We start from the raw sequence: 17,640 nt of genomic DNA, 5'->3' as shown, positions 1-17,640 counted from the left end.
TATTGAGGTATAATTGCCATATAACATTAGTTTAAGGTGTGCAACATAATAAATAGATAATTGTATACATTGTGAATTAAGTCACAATTAAGTCCAGTTAACATACATACATAATTACATACATAGTTAAAATTTTTATTTTCTTATGATGAGAACTTCTAAGATTGCAATTTTTTTAGTGTATAGTCACATTTGTCAGTCTTTTCTTTTACTGACTCTGAACTTTGAGTCATAATAAAAAACCTCTCTCTACGCCAAAGTTAAAGAGGAATTCTTCTAGTACTTGTATGATTCCATTTTTAACACTTAGATCCCTGATCTATTTGGGGTTTATTTTTCTGAATGGTGTAAAATACAGATCAAAAGATCTTTTTCCAAGTATCTGCTGAGTCGTCCCATCACCATCTTTACTGCCACTGATTTGACATCCAACCTTTGTCATATATAATTCTGCACTTTCTATTCCATTCCACTAGTCCACTATCTATTCATGTGTCAATATCACACTATTTTTTTAAATTTATGTATTTTTATTAAAATCAATTCATAGTTGATTTAAAACATTGTATTACTTTCAGATAGGTGTACAGTTAGTTAGGTATACAGCATAGTGATTCAGTATTTTTGCAGACTATACTCCATTATAGTTATTATAAGGTAATAGGTATAATTCCCTGCACTATACAGTATATCCTTGTTGCTTATCTATTTTATATACAGTAGTTTGTATCTGTTAATCCCATACCCCTAATTTATCTCTCCCCTCTTCTCTTACCCCTTTGGTAACCACAAGTTTGCTTCCTATATCTGTGACTGTTTCTGTTTTATATATTTGTATCATTTAGATTCCACATGTAAGTGATACCATACTGTGCATGTCTTTCTCTGATTCATTTCATCTCTAGGTCCATCCATGTTGCTGCAAATGGCAATATTTCATTCTTTTTTATGGTTGAGTAATATTCCATTGTGTGTGTGTTTGTGTGTGTGTGAACACATACACCCCACATCTTAATCCAATCATCTGTTGATGGGTACGTGGGTGGCTTCCATGTCTTGGCTATTGCAAATAGCACTGCTATGAACATTGGGGTGCATGTACCCTTTCGAATGAAGAGTTTTCGTCTTTTCCAGATATATAACCAGGAGTGGGATTGCTGGATAGTATAGTAACTCTATTTTCAGTTTTTTAAGGAACCTCCATACTGTTCTCCATTGCGGCTGCACTAACTTGCATTCCCAACAACAGTGTACAAGAGTACCCTTTTCTCCACATCCTCTCCAACAGTTGTTATTTGTGAACTTTTTGATTATAGCCATTCTGACAGGTGTGAAGTGGTTCATCAGTGTAATTTTGATTTGCATTTCTCTAATAATTAGCAATGTTGAACATCTTTTCATATGCCTTTTAGCCATCTCTATGTCTTCTTTGGAGAAATGTCTTTTCAGGTCTTCTGCCCATTTTTTGATTGGGTTTTTTTTTTCTGATATTGAGTTTTATGAGCTGTTCCTACATTTTGGATATTAACAAATCCTTGTTAATCCCTGTCGGCTGCATCATTTGCAAATATTTTCTCCCAGATTGTTTTCGTTTTCTTGATGGTTTCCTTTGCTGTGCAAAAGCTTTTAAGTTTAATTAGGCCCCATTTGTTTATTTTTGTTTTCATTTCTTTTGCCTTGGGAGACTCATCCAAGAAAATATTGCTATGACTTATGACAAAGTGTCCTGAATATATTCTCTTCTAGGGCCTTTATGGTTTCAGGTCTTACATTTATGTTTTTAAATTACTTTGAACTTATTTTTGTGTATGTGTGAGGGAATGTTCTAATCTCATTGTTTTACACATGGCTATATAGTTTCCCCAGACACCACTTGTCGAAGAGAGTGTCGGATTGCTTGGGCAATTCAGGGCCTTTTGTGGTTCCATATAAATTTTAGGATTATTTGTTCTAGTTCTGTGAAAAATGTCACGGGTATTTTGAATAGGGATTGCAGTAAATCTGTAGATTGCTTTGGGTAGTATGGCCATTTTCAAAATATTAATTCTTCCAATCCAAGCAAGCATGGGATATCATTCCACTTCTTTGAATCATCTTCAATTTCCTTCATCAATGGTTTATAGTTTTCAGAGTGTATGTCTTTAATCTCCTTGGTTAAGTTTATTCCTAGGTATTTACATTTTTTGATGTAATTTTAAATGAGATTGGTTTCTACATTCTCTGATATTTTATTATTAGTGTATAGAAACTGAACAGAAATAAAAGTACGTTAATCTTGTATTCTGCAACTCTGCTGAATTCATTTCTTAGTTCTAATAGTTTTGGGGCGAAGACATTATGGTTCTCTGTTACAGAGTATCATGCCATCTGCAAATAGTGACAATTTTACCTCTTACCTTTAAATTTGGATACCTTTTCTTTTTCTTGTCTTACTGCTGTGGCTAGGACTTCCAATACTAGGTTAAATAGAAGCAGCTAGAATGGGCATCCTTATCTTGTTCCTGAATTTAGTGGGTAACCTTTCAGCTTTTCACCATGGAGTACTATGCTGACTGTGGGTTTGCTGTAAGTGGCCTTTGTTATGTTCCCTCTATACCCACTTTGATAAGAGTTTTTACTATGAACAGATGTTGAATTTTTTCAAATGCTATTTCTGCATCTACTGAGATGATACCGTGATTTTTATCTTTCCTTTCTTTAATGTGGTGTATTACACTGATTTGCATATGCTGAATCATCCTTGTGACCCTGAAATAAATCCAATTTGATCATGGTGTATGATCCTTTTTACATATTGTTGTATGCGATTTGCTAATATTTTGTTGAGGATTTTTGCATTTGTATTCATGAAAGATATTAGCCTCTAATTTTCTTTTCTTGTAGTGTCTTTGTTTGCTATTGGTATTAGGCCTCATAGAATGAATCTGAGAGTGTTCCCTCCTCTTCAATTGATTTATTTTTTTATCTCTGTGGTATCAGTTGTTCTTTCTCCTCTTTCATTTCTTATTTTGTTTATTTGGATCCTATCGGTTTCTTCTTTGTGAGCCTGGCTGAAGATTTATCAATTTTGTTTATCTTTTCAAAAAAACCAGCTCTTGGTTTTAATAATCTTTTCTTTTGGTTTTTTTTAATCTTTATTTTTTTTCTCTATGATCTTTATATTTCTTTCCTTCTCCTGACTTTAGGCTTTGTTTGCTCTTCTTTTTCTATTTCTCTTAGGTGGTAGGTTAGGTTGAGATTTTTCTTGTTTCTTGAGGAAGGCCTGAAGTTGCTATGAATGTCCCTTTTAGAACTGCTTTTGCTGCATCCCATAGATTTTGGAAAGCGGTGTTTCCATTTTCATTTGTCCGGAGGTATTTTCTGATTTCCTCTTTGAGTTTCATCATTGACTCACTGGATTTTTAGCAGCATGTTGTTTAGTCTCCACATGTTTGTTATTTATCCACTTTTCTTTCTATGATTGATTTCTAGTTTCACACTGTTGTGATTAGAAAAAACTCTTGATGTAATTTCTATCCTCTTAAATTTGTTACGTCTTGTTTTGTGACCTAGTATGTGACCTATCCTGGAAAGTGTTCCATGCGCACTTGAAAAGAATGTTTATTCTGCCCTTTTTTTGGATGGAATGTCCCGTTGATAACAATTAAATCCAACTCATCTATTCTGCCATTCAGGATCTCTGCTGCCTTATTGTCTGTCTGGATGACATGTCCACTGATGTCAGTGGGGTCCTACTATTACTGTATTAACTGTCAATTTCTCCCTTTTTAATCTGTATTTACTTTATACTTAGGTGTTCCTGGATTGGGTGCACATATGTTAACAAGTATAATATCCTCTTCTTGTATCAATTCCTTTATCATAATATACTGCCCTTCTTTGTCATTCATCATGGCCTTTAATTTTTTCTGAAATGAGTATTGCTACCCCTGCTTTCTTGTCATTTCTGTTTGCATGAAAAAACTTATCCCATACCTACTTTCAGTCTGTGTGTCCTTCATCCTAAAGGGAGTCTCTTGTAGCCAGCATACTTAAGGGTCTTGTTTTTTTATCCAATTAGCCTCCCTATGTCTTTTTTTTTTTTTTAATTTATTTATGGCTGTGTTGGGTCTTCATTGCTGCGCACGGGGTTTCTCTAGTTGCAGTGAGCAGGGGCTACTCTTCGTTGTGGTGTGAGGGCTTCTCATTGCAGTGGCTTCTCTTGTTGCAGAGCATGGGCTCTAGGCACACAGGCTTCAGTAGTTGTGGCACATGGGCTTAGCTGCTCCACAGCATGTGGGATCCTACTGGACCAGAGCTCAAACCCATGTCCCCTGCACCAGCAGGCAGATTATTAACCACTGCACCACCAGGGAAATCCCACCCCTCCCTATGTCTTTTGATCAGTGCATTTAGTCCACTGACATATAAAGTAATTATTGGTATGTGTTTACTTATGGCCCTTTTATTACCTGTTTTCCAGTTGTTCTTGTAGTTCTTCTCTGTTCATTTCATCTTCTTTTTGTTTCTTCTATTGTAATACCACACCACTTAATTACAGAGAATTTATATAGTATGTTTTAATGTCTGGTAGGGCTAGTTCTCTTCAAAGTTTTTATTTTCCAGTGTTTTCCTGGCCATTCTTACATGTTTATTTTTCCACATGAACTTATTTTCAACTTGTCTAATTTCAATAAACAGTTGTTGGTATTTTTATTGGAATTACAGGAAATATATAAATTAATTTAGAGAAGAACTGATATCTGTATCTTTCAAGTCATAGAATTTAAGAATAAGAGATATCTTTCCATTTTTTCAAGTCTACATCTGTGTCTTTGGAGTGCCTAAAACTTTTCCTCTTACAGGTTTCACACATTTCTTACTAGATTTTTCCCAAGTATTTAATTTTCTTTGTTACTACTATAAGTAAGGTTTACCCTAACCTTATATCCTCTGTTTATTATTTGTGTATATGAAGACTGATATTTGTATGTTAATTTTATATCCTGCCACTTTCCTGAATTACTTTACTGTTTGAGTTTTATCATCGACTGTGGAGTTTTCCAGACAAAGTACTATCATATCATCTCTAAAATGAGACAGTTTTCCTTTTGGCTTACCCATTCTATGCCTCTAATTGATTTCTGTAGTTTAACTGCATGGGCTAATACTTCTAATGTGCTGTTCAACAGAAGTAGAAATAGTGGGTGTCCTTGCCTTGTTTATGACCTTCATGGAAATGCCTCTAATGATTCTCCATAAAATAAGATGGCTTTAGGGCTAAGGTAGATAATTCCTGATAATATTCTTAATAAAAGAAAAATAAGTGAGTACTTTCTTAGCATCATAAAATGCATACATCATGCCAGAAAGAAGCATCATGCTTAATGGTGCTTTAGAAGCACCATTTAGAAGCACTCCTATCAAACATTGAAAGAAGACAAGGATCCCCAATATTATTAACATTTTTCTAAAATAAACCATTAACAGATTTAATCAACTGAAGGAAATAAGAGATATTAATATTAGAAAGAAAGATATAATCAGATGTTTAGAATACCCAAAAGAACAAAATAAAACTCTTATAAACAAGGAAGGAATTCAGTAAGCTGCTAAGCACTATATGAACATTACCTGAAATGTATATTTGGCCTTTATTAGGCCTGGCCTCACAACTGGGTACTACTTAGGTGAGACTTGCTCTATTATACAGAACACTGGCCCAGAAATTTGTTTTCCTATGATACTGAAAAGTAATCAGGTTTAGAAGATTAAGATCAAGACTTACAACATTCAAAAAAGGTAAGTGATAAATCATAATAATTTCCTAATTTTCAGAGAAAACACAAATGTCGAAAATGTACATACTTTAAGATTAAATTCTGGTGTGCATCATTGTGTAGCCCCATATGAGCTGATAGGTAACTGTCTTCCACTAGTAATAGCCTAATAGGTAAGTACAGATGAAAACTAGTATCAATAAAGCATTAAGATATAGCATAGCATGTTCTGATGGCTGATAATTCCTGTAAGACAGAATTTAGGGCAGTAAGTCTGCTCTGAATAATTTTCAATTATGGAAGTGACTTTTCTTAGTAACTATTCAAATAATACTGTTCATACTTTATGCATATTAAATTAGAACCCCAGACTTGGTGATTTTTTGGTTTACTGTTCCTTCCATTACAACATACTTCACTTTAACACACCATTTCTCTTTGGAAACAGAAACTGTAAATTAACAAATATGTAACAAATATTATGTACATAGTATAATGGCCTTAGCTCAGTAAGGTATATAATACAGTAATGTATCTGCATTAAGCCTTAAATTACCAATGTTACAGTTAATTCTATAGTTTTCATACTTAATGTCTTCTCTGCACCAAATTTTGCTGTACAAACTATATAGTGGTCACTGATTAATATTAATCTATGTTCTTAAGAGATAGGAAAGTGATAACCTTTGGAAAAAAAGATGGTAATAATACTTTGGAGGGAGCATGATGGAAGGTTTCTTACTTGCTGATAATTCTTTTTCTGGTAATTTCACAGGTATGTTCACTTTGTGATAACTCACTTATACTTGAGATTTTTGTACACTTTTCTGTATATATGTTATACTTCAATCAAAATAGTTGATTTAAGAAAAATAAGCAGACAATCAAAACCAACCATACAAACAGACCTCTTACTTCCCCAATAAAGCACAATTTCTTTGCAAGCACATTATATTGCACTTAGGGTCTTTGTTGAAACAAAACAAAAACTTATCTTTAAACTCTAGAATCATTCAGCTTGGTAAGATGTTCACACTTGGTATCCATGGAAGAGCAAATTCACATCTTCTATTTCAAGTTTTTCCCAAAATGTGTGTGTGTATTTTAAAGTAGAAAGGGAGACTTAACTGTTCTATACAAGTTTTCATGTGTATTTGTTTATCTCTACCTTTCTCATTCTTTTTCTTGCTCTCTCCTATTCACTGTATTAGTTGGACCTCTATAGTTGAATTTCTTTAAGTTTACTAAAAATATGACACAACTAAGATGTATAAAATAGAGTATAAGAATAGAAGAACAACTCTATCTTACAAACTTACAACATCCCCATCCAGGTGGTACAGGCACACCAATCAACTCAAAATATTCAAATCCCTCTAACTAAACTCATCTTTCTCCCTCACTACAAAGATTTATTCTTATACCTGATCTTCCCGCAGCAGCACAATTCTCCCAAGCCAAAACCTTAGAAACTCTGTTGACTCAATTCTCTCCAATATCAGCCCCATTCATATTGCAATGTTCCACCTCTGGGAAGTCTGTCTCTACCCTCTCTTTCCATTCCCACTGCTATAACCCTATCTGGCACTCCTAATACCTTGCTTGAATTACTGCAAAAGCCTCCCACTTCCTATTCCAAGCTATTCCCCACTCCAATTTTTAAAACTTTATTTATTTGGCTGTGCGGGTCTTAGTTGCGGCACGCAGGATCTTCAGTTGTGGCATGAGTGATCTAGTTCCCTGACCAGGGATCGAACCCAGTCCCCATGCATTGGGAGCACAGAGTCTTAGCCACTGGACCACCAGGGAAGTCCCCCCAATTCCAATTAATCTTTCATACTGACACTAGATTAATTTTTCTGATGGATAAGTTTGAGCGTAGCATTATTTGTTTAAAAAATATTCAATGGCCTCCCTACCTTCTGAATGAAGTTCAAGTCTGGCTTTAAATCTCTATAGAGAACTTCTATAAGCAACCACTAAATTTGCCCCCTTCTCTGGCCAATATCAGAGTTATTTGAAAGAGGATATATACTGCACATAATAAAAAGCAAAACAAACAAAAAAGGGAAAAAAGACCCAACTCAGTCCAATTTCTGAATAAATAAACATGACTATCACTCACGATGGAAGAAGCCAAAGAAAAATCAGAAGTAAGAAAAAAAGAAATCCCATCCATAGTTGAAAAATGTCTGGTTGTAAGCAAACTGGAATGTTACTTCTTTGAATGTGAATCTAAATCTAGTTTGTATGTTCCAAAGATTGAAAGGAACTGGAAGAAATATTATTGCTATATTTGAGCAATTTCTAACACTCTATCTAAACTTGATTCTTAAATTCCTTAACAAAGCACACTAAGGTCGTCATCCATGTAAAAGAAAACACCAGAATAGACACTGTAGCATGGCTACTACCTCTGATCATTTCTTTCTTTTAATGAGGAACTTACAACATAAAATAAATAAAAACTATTTAAAAGACTGATGTTCTCTTATCAAGTAATTAATATTTTATCTCACGACAAGAAAAGTTTGAAAACACCCTCCCATAACAAGAAGAAATATCCCCTAGTAGTCATGGTTTGGTGCTCATTCATTCAGTGTTCGCAGCCACTATTTTACAGAATGTAATTCCCATCAATATTGAGAATCAACTGTATCTCTCAGGAGCATACTCTACTTGATACCTGAAAATCCCTAATATGGTTAACTTTAGGTAGGCACAAAACATAATAGGAGATTGATTAAAAATTAAGTACATTAAATATAGAAAAGTCTAGAGCAGGGATGGCAAACAGATTTTATCTTGCACATTAGCTCTGAAGAACAAGGAGTTCTGAGTAAGGTGCCTTCTGAAGTTGTGCTTTGGTTCACTGGGAACGAGTACTAAAATCAGTTAGTAATATTGGTCACAAAAGTGAGAAAGGATAAATAATGTTACTTGCTTCATGAATATACCACTCCTGGGCTACTGTACTTCAAATAATCTCAAAGAATAAACAATTACAAAATTACTTACTGCTTCAACAGAGTTACATTCTCGCCTTGTTTCTAAATAACGTAGGGCTCGTTTTTCTTCTTCTTTTAATTTAGCATCTGCCTGTCCAGAAGCAAAATAGCAATCATTTTAAGAAAATCAAGAAAATAGCTCAAATTACCACATATACTAAGTTCTCACTTACATATTTCATATAATTCTGTACACCATTTTGTTGTAAATACGAGGGTGCCTGTGTTCTATAAAATCTCTCTGTTGAATCCAAGTATGCCTTCTCAAAATTGTCCCTATAAATTTGAAGCTTATCCTCTGGATTAGAACAAAGGTTAACTGAAAAACAGAAAATAAAATTTTACTCTAATTATGATTCAAATCAGTATTTTGAGTACAATAAATGAAATAACAAATATTGAGGAGTTATGTTCAAGGAACAGTGACAATGCTCAAGAGAACATAAAGCCATAAAAGACAAAATCCTTCTCTGTAAGAAACTTAAAAAGATAACAATACAGAGTAGTAAAGTGACAAATAGTATAGATAACATGAACTATTTTATTTTTGAATAGGAAAGGGACTGACTTCAAACTGGATGATCAAGAAACCATTCACAGAAAAGATGGGATTTGAATTGAGTCTTTAGGAACAAAGTAGGATTTACACTGATTAGTAAAGGAAGTAAATATTCAGAAGCAGAACAACACAAGATCAAATCGAGGTATAACAACCAGGTTGTCTGCGTGGATTGTAAGGTTAATAGAAGATAAGGTAGAATAGTAAGTTAGGAATGGTTATGGAGAACCTCAAATCTCTGGCTAAGTAACCTGAATTTAGCATGGCCTACCACTAAATGGGTAAGAAAAACACCAATAAAATTATACTTAAAAATTAATCTTGTGAAAGTATAAGGGCTAAATGATAGCAATAACATCACTATAAGAAGACTGTTTCAAAAGTCTAGAAGTAGAATTCAAAGAAGTCTTAACTGGTGGCAGCTGAAATAAAAAGGAATAAATTTCAGGGACACGGCTAATGAGAATCTAGACTTGATACCTAAAGAAACATAATGGCAATGGAGAAAGCAAGTCAAAGATAAATAAAGGTTCATTTATATAAAACTTTCTTATCGGCAACTATTTTGTGTCAGGCATTCTATGTCCAGTAAAGATACAGTGTCAAGTACACAGTTAAATACACTGAAGTTATTATGACAGGGAAGCACAGGTACTATGAAGCACCTAACCTACTCTGGGAATTAGGAAAGGCCTCCACGAGGAAAGAGAGGATGAGGATGAGTTAGCAAATAAAAGAGGAGGAAAAGTATTCTGGTCAGAGGAAACAGCACATTTGATTGAATGAAAAATGAGAGTATCACTATCAGACACTGAAAAGTTTAGAAATTCCAGAATGTACACATGGAATTAACTGATGTCCTAAAAATATAAGTACAAAACCAGTTACCTTTCATAAGCTAGAGACTCAAATCTACATTTCTCTAATATAGGTTGCTAAAAAGATTCACTAGCCAAGCAATGAGTGAAATGGAGAAAATAAATATTAACCACACGAATATGAACTTTTGTAGTTTTCATTAAAACAGAGTATCTTTTGTGTACTCTTAATTTCATGTGGCACTAAAAGTAGATGTGACTATATTCTAATAAACATAACTTTGATACTACTATTCTATAACTGTCTTAATTTCCATGAAAAGGAAATTTGATCATAAAGGTTCAGAACATACCATAGGATTCTCTTACTCCAATGACAAGCTGAGAATCAAAAGCTTCTCCTAATCTTTCAGCATGTACCAGCTTCATTGCACTATCTTGAAGTCTGTTCTTTATATTTGAAAAGATTGACTCATTCCATGTATCAAGCATGAGCTAGGAAAAAAAGAATAAAATATACCATCATTTCAATTATTAATATACCAAGTACCATAAATATACACAAAAACTTTTAAGTACAAATGCTAAAAAAGGAAATTCTTAGACCTACATTCACTTGAATACTACAGGAAAGCAACATATTTATTTATTTATTTATGTATTTTTATTTTTGGCTGCTTTGGGTCTTCGTTGTTGCACGCAGGCTTTCTCTAGTTGTGGTGAGTGGGGATTCCTCTTCATTGCGGTGTGTGGGCTTCTCATTGCGGTGGCTTCTCTTGTTGCGGCACACGGGCCGGGCGCACTGGGCTTCAGTAGTTGCAGCATGCGGGCTCAGCAGTTGCGGCACTCAGGCCCTAGAGCACAAGGGCTTCAGTAGTTGCGGTGCATGGGCTCAGCAGTTGCGGCACGTGAGCTCTAGGGTGCGCAGGCTTCAGTAGTTGTGGGACACAGACTCAGTAGTTATGGCTTGTGGGCTCTAGAGTGCAGTCTCAGTAGTTGTGGTGCAAGGGCTTAGTTGCTCTGTGGCAGGTGGGATTTTCCCGGACCAGGGATCAACCCGTGTCCCCTGCACTGGCAGGTGGATTCTTAAGCACCGCGCCACCAAGGAAGTCCCAGGAAAGCAGTATTTTTAAATTTGGTAACTATCATGTGGTAAATACTGACAAAAGAACAAGTGTTTCAGAATCAAACACAAATGGATTTGAATTCCAGCTGTTACTTGCCTGCTTTCTCATCTGTAAAATAGTGAAAATAACAGTACAAATTTCAAGTGGTTGTTGTAAAAATTAAATATGGTAATACATGGAAAATGTTGCTTTCCCTATAGTTCCAAGGCTGTATTTCAGAGATACTGATGTGTGTTTGGGATGGTCATATGCATGTTTGTACAAATATGATAAATGTGAAAAGGACCAAATAAAAATATGTTTGATAATGAATCTCAAGAAGAAAAGAATATACAAATCCACCCTATGGATGTTCTGTTTAAATGATGAATATGGCATATACATATTCATGAATATGCTGTCAGCATTAGTACAAATTTTAAGGCTGGGAAGGGGCAACAAGGTCCAGGCCACTATTTATTTTTTTTAATTTTAATTAATTAATTTATTTATTTATTTTTGGCTGTGTTGGGTCTTTGCTTCTGTGCAAGGGCTTTCTCCAGTTGCGGCGAGCGGGGGCCACTCTTCATTGCGGTGCGCGGGCCTCTCACTGTCGTGGCCTCTCCTGTTGCGGAGCACAGGCTCCAGACGCGCAGGCTCAGTAGTTGTGGCTCATGAGCTTAGTTGCTCCGCGGCATGTGGGATCTTCCCAGACCAGGGCTCGAACCCATGTCCCCTGCATTGGCAGGCAGATTCTCAACCACTGCGCCACCAGGGAAGCCCCAGGCCACTATTTAAATGCCTGAGCTGATTGCTAGAACCATCACAGCAAGCAGCGAGCTGTTCAAAGTTCAAACAGCATTTTTTACTTTTCAAATCTGTGGTTCCATTTGATTCTCACAAGTAGAAATACACTTGTGTGTATGTATGTGTGTGTGTATATATATATATATATATATATACATATTTATGAATATGAAAAATGAGGACAGCAAGGTTAGGGCATTATTGACTGAAGAACTGAAAGGGAAACCTGGGACTCTTCAATTTCAGAGCTGAGTTCTTTCCATTAGTTCATGAGTTGTTACTGGGCACAGAGCTTTTAACTAGAAACTATGCAAAATATGAAAATAAACATGGTACATACTGAGTTTATAATAACTAGAATTAAGTAAAAAAAATGATAAAGATGACAGCAGTTTAGCCACAATTAAACACAAAGATACCAGAAGGTAACCTAATAAGACTTTTTGAACAGAAAAAAAGTAATTGAATTTATAGAAAGGTAAAAGTATAGAGAAAGAATAATGAAATAAAATTATGAAGATAAAACTAGGAAAAGGAGAAAGTGAAAAGGAAAAGCAAACGAGGTAGTGTTTGAAGACACAGATTTACAGCTTAAGACCACATAAAAGATGAAAGAGAACTGAAGCTACAAAAAGACGAAAGAAAACTAATATTATTCAATAAAACCCGGCAAAAGCTGAAAAGGAATTTATATGTGAAGTAGAAAAACCCATTTCAGTGTAAATTTCTTTCGAAAGTCTTCAACTCACCCTATTTCTGAAGAACATTAAGGAAAAATGGGAAAACTGACTTACCTTTCGAACAATACTGTCTTCTACATTTGATTTTTTATTGCTGCCCTGTTTACCCATTAAAGTAATCTCTAGTTGACAGAAAGGCTTCGGTAAAATATCACACTGCGTAAAGAATTTTCGCCATTCAACAATATAAGCTTTTAGCAAAGCTGTATCATCTTGATGGCTCAGTACTCGCTGAAAAAAAAAAAAAGAATACCAATTTTAAATAAATACAGGTGCTTTAAAGAATAATGGAACATATTCATGCCATAAATTTAAAATATTTTATTTACTGTATAACCTATATTATACCCAAAAGAAATTAAAACATATATATAATCAAAGAGAAATTAAAACTTGTTCACATAGCCTTACTGTAATGAACATTTCACAATATATACATATATCGAATCACCATGTTGTACACCTGAAACCAATAAAATGTTATATGTCAACTATACTTCAATTTAAAAAAACCCTATATCCTTTAGCTATTACTCTCCTACCCTCCTTCCTTCCTAGTTCTCCCCTCCCTGCCCAGACCTAAGCAACCACTAATCTATTTTCTGTGTCTATGTATCTGCCTATTCTGGACTTTCATATGAATGAGATTACATAACATGTAGACTTTTATGACTGACTCCTTTTATATGGCACAGTTTTTCAGGGCTCGTCCAGAAGTTGTAGTATATGTCAGTACTTTATTCTGTTTTATTGCTAAATATTATTCCATTTTATGGACATACCACACTTTTTTTATCTGTTTGTCCACTGATGAACATTTGGGTCATTTCCACCTTTGGCTATCATGAATAATGCTGCTATAAACATCTGTGTACCAAAAAAAAAAAAAAAAACCCACAAAAAACATGTGCACACTCACCAAGAAGGGGACACAAATAACTAAAATCAAAGATAAAAGAGGAGACATTACAACTGATACCACAGATATACAAAGGATCATGAGAGACTACTACAAACAATTAAACACCAACAAATCTGACAACCTATAAGAAATGGATAAACTCCTGGAAACATATAATCAACCAAAACTCAATGGTGAAGGAAAAAAAAATCTGATAGACAGATTACTGGTAAGTTATCAAGACTGAATTCATAATCAAAAAATTCCCAACAAATGAAAGTCCAGGATCAGATGGCTTCACTGGTGAATCTTACCAAACATTTAAAGCAGAACTAATACCAATCCTTCTTAAACTCTTCCAAAAAACACGGAACACTTCCAAACTCATTTTATAAGGTTAGCATTACCCTGATACCAAAATCAGACAAGGATGCCACAAAAAAAGAAAATTACAAGCCAGAATCCCTAATGAATGCAGCTGCAAAAATTCTGAAAAAAAATACTAGCAAGCCAAATTCTACAGCACATTAAAAGGATCATACACCATGATCAAGTGGGATTTACTCCAGGTATGCAAGGATGGGTCAACATTCACTAATTAATCAGTGTGATACACCACATTAACAGAATGACTAAAAATCATATGATCATCTCCATAGATGCAGAAAAAGGATTTGACAAAATGCAATATCTATTTATGATTAAGAACTCTCAAAAATGTAGGTATAGAGGGAATGTATCCCAATGTAATAAAGGCCATATATGACAAGCTCACAGCTAACATCATATTCAATGGTGAAAAGCTGAAAGCTTTTCTTCTAAGATCTGGAATAAGACAAGGATGCCTACTCTCACCACTCCTATTCAAAACAGTACTTGAAATCTTGTCCAGAGCAATTAGGCAAGAAAAAGAAATAAAAGGCACCCAAATTGGAAAGAAAGGAATAAAACTGTCACTATTTGCAGATGACATGATATTATATACAGAAAAACACTAAAGACTCCACCAAAAAATAACAAATGAATTAAGTAAAGTTGCAGGATAGAAAAATCAATATACAAAAATCTGTTGAGTTTCTATACACTAATAACAAACTACCAAAAAGAGAAATTAGGGGGAAAAAAATCTTGTTTAAAATCACATCAAAAAGAATAAAATACCTAAGAATAAATTTAACTATGGAGGTGAAAGACCTACACTGAAACACTGATGAAAGAAACTGAATAAGACACAAACAAATGAAAAGATACTCTGTGCTCACAGACTGTTACAATGCTATTGTTAAAATGTCCACACTGGGACTTCCCTGGTGGTCCAGTGGGTAAGACTCCACGCTCCCAATGCAGGGGGCCCAGGTTCGATCCCTGGTCGGGGAACTAGATCCAGCATGTATGCCACAACTAAGAGTTTGCATGCCACAACTAAGAAGTCCACACGTCGCAACGAAGATCCCGCATGCCGAAACTAAGATCCAGGGCAGCCAAAATAAATATAAATAAATAAATAAATAAATAAAATGTCCACACTACTCAAAGTAGTACAGATTCAGTGCAATCCCTATCAAAATTTCAATGACATTTTTCACAGAAATAGAACCAAGAATCCTAAAATTTGTATGGAACCATAAAAGACCCCGCATAGCCAAAGCAGTCTTGAGAAATAAGAACAAAGCTGGAGGCATCATGCTTCCTGATTTCAAATTATATTACAAAGCTAGTAATCAAAACAGTATGGTATTGGCATAAAAACAGACCACACAAATCAACGGAACAAAACAGAAAGCTCAGAAATAAACCCACGCATATTTGGTCAATTAGTTTATGACAGAGGAGTCAAAATATATGTGGGGAAAGAATAGTCTCTTCAATAAATGGTGTTAGGAAAACTGGACAGCCACATGCAAAAGAATGAAACTAGACCACTATCTTACAAAACTTAACTCAAAATGAATTAAAGACTTGAACATAAGACCTGAAACCATAAAACTTCTAAAAGAAAACACAGGTAGTAAATTCCTTGACACCAGTCTTGGTGATGATCTTTTGTATTTGACACCAAAAGCAAAGGTACAAAAGCAAAAATAAACAAATGGGACTACATCAAACGTAAAAGCTTCTGCACATCAAAGGAACCATTAACAAAACAAAAGGCAACCTATGGGAGAAAATATTTGCAAATCATATATCTGATGTGGAGTTAAAATGCAAAGTATATATAAAGAACTCACAGAACTCAATAGCAAAAAAAAAAAAATCTGATTAAAAATGAACAGAGGGGGGCTTCCCTGGTGGTGCAGTGGTTGAGAATCTGCCTGCCAATGCAGGAGACATGGGTTCGAGCACTGGTCTGGGAAGATCCCACATGCCGCGGAGCCACTAGGCCTGTGAGCCACAACTACTGAGCTTGCGCGTCTGGCACCTGAGCTCTGCAACAAGAGAGGCCACGATAGTGAGAGGCCTGCGCACCGTGATGAAAAGTGGCCCCCACTTGCCGCAACTAGAGAAAGCCCTCACACAGAAACAAAGACCCAACACAGCCAAAAATAAAATACAAAAATAAATAAATTAATTAAATTAAAAAAAAATGAACAGAGGGACTTCCCTGGTGGCACAGTGGTTAAGAATCCACCTGCTGATGCAGGGGACATGGGTTTGATCCCTGGTCTGGGAAGAACTCACATGCCATGGAGCAACTAAGACCCTGTGCCACAACTACTGAGCCTGTGCTCTAGAGCCTGTGAGCCACAACTACGGAGCCCGCATGCCACAACTACTGAAGCCCGCATGCCTAGAGCCGATGCTCCACAACAAGAGAAGCCACTGCAATGAGAAGCCTGAGCACCACAACGAAAAGTAGCCCCTGCTCGTCACATCTAGAGAAAGCCCACGCTCAGCAACGAAGACACAATGCAGCCAAAAAAAAAGAGCAGAGGATCTGAATAGACATTTTCCCAAAGACACAGAGATGGCCAACAGGTACATGAAAAGATGCTCAACATCACTAATCACCAGAAAAATACAAGTCAAAACGGCAAGGAGATATCACCCCATCCCTGTTAGAATGGCTATTATCAAAAAGACAACAAATAAGTGTTGTTGAGGATGTGGAGAAAGGAAACCCTTGTACACTGTTGGTGGGAATGTAAATTGGTGCAGCCGCTACGGAAAACCGCATGGCGTTCCTCAAAAAATTAAAAATAGAATTACCATATTTTCCAGCAATTCCACTTTTTGGTATCTATCCAAAGAAAACAAAAACACTAATTCAAAATGATATATGTACCCCCATGTTCACTTCAGCATTACCTACAACAGCCAAGACATGGAAACAACCTAAATGTCCAACAACGGATGAACTGATAAAGAAAATGTGGTATATAGACACAATAGAATATCATTTAGCCATCCAAAAGAATGAAATCTTGCCATCTGTGACAACATGGTTGGATACCTCGAGAGCATTACGCTTAGTGAAATAAGTCAGACAGAGAAAGACAAATAAATACCTTATGATCTCACTTACATGTGGAATCAAAAACCAAACCCCAAAAAACCCAACCAAAAAAAACCCCAAGCTCACAGATACAGAGAACAGATTGGTGATTGCCAGGCAGGGGGATGGGGAGGAGAGGGATCAAAATGGGTGAAGGGGGTCAAAAGGTACAAACTTCCAGTTATAAAAATAAATTAGGGGGACTTCCCTGGTGGCACAGTGGTTAAGAATCCACCTGCCAATGCAGGGGACACGGGTTCGAGCCCTGGTCTGGGAAGATCCCACATGCCGCGGAGCAACTAAGCCCATGCGACACAACTACTGAGCCTGCGCTCTAGAGCCCACAAGCCACAACTACTGAGCCTGCATGCCACAACTACTGAAGCCCGTGTGCCTAGAGTCCATGCTCTACAACAAGAGAAACTACCAGGCACAATGAGAATGAGAAG

At 35.8% G+C, this 17,640-nt stretch overlaps 1 protein-coding gene across 3 annotated transcripts in view; it reads right to left on the bottom strand.

Moving 5' to 3' along the window:
• CUL5 (cullin 5) overlaps positions 1 to 17,640 on the bottom strand; it is a 117,166-nt gene that overhangs the window by 51,307 nt on the left and 48,219 nt on the right. For all 3 annotated transcript variants that reach the window (XM_082476867.1, XM_082476865.1, XM_082476866.1), the window contains 4 exons: positions 12,852 to 13,028; positions 10,498 to 10,639; positions 8,941 to 9,086; positions 8,778 to 8,858 (listed from right to left, as the gene is read on the bottom strand). In XM_082476867.1, the coding sequence (XP_082332993.1) occupies positions 8,778 to 8,858; positions 8,941 to 9,086; positions 10,498 to 10,639; positions 12,852 to 13,028 (546 nt within the window). The remainder of the gene's footprint in view (positions 1 to 8,777; positions 8,859 to 8,940; positions 9,087 to 10,497; positions 10,640 to 12,851; positions 13,029 to 17,640) is intronic.

The sequence above is a fragment of the Balaenoptera physalus genome (assembly GCF_965194825.1).
Source record: "Balaenoptera physalus genome assembly, chromosome: 10".
In the NCBI taxonomy this organism is placed as follows: domain Eukaryota; kingdom Metazoa; phylum Chordata; class Mammalia; order Artiodactyla; family Balaenopteridae; genus Balaenoptera; species Balaenoptera physalus.
Note: the sequence above shows the minus strand (reverse complement) of the source record. Positions and strands in the feature narration are given on the sequence as shown.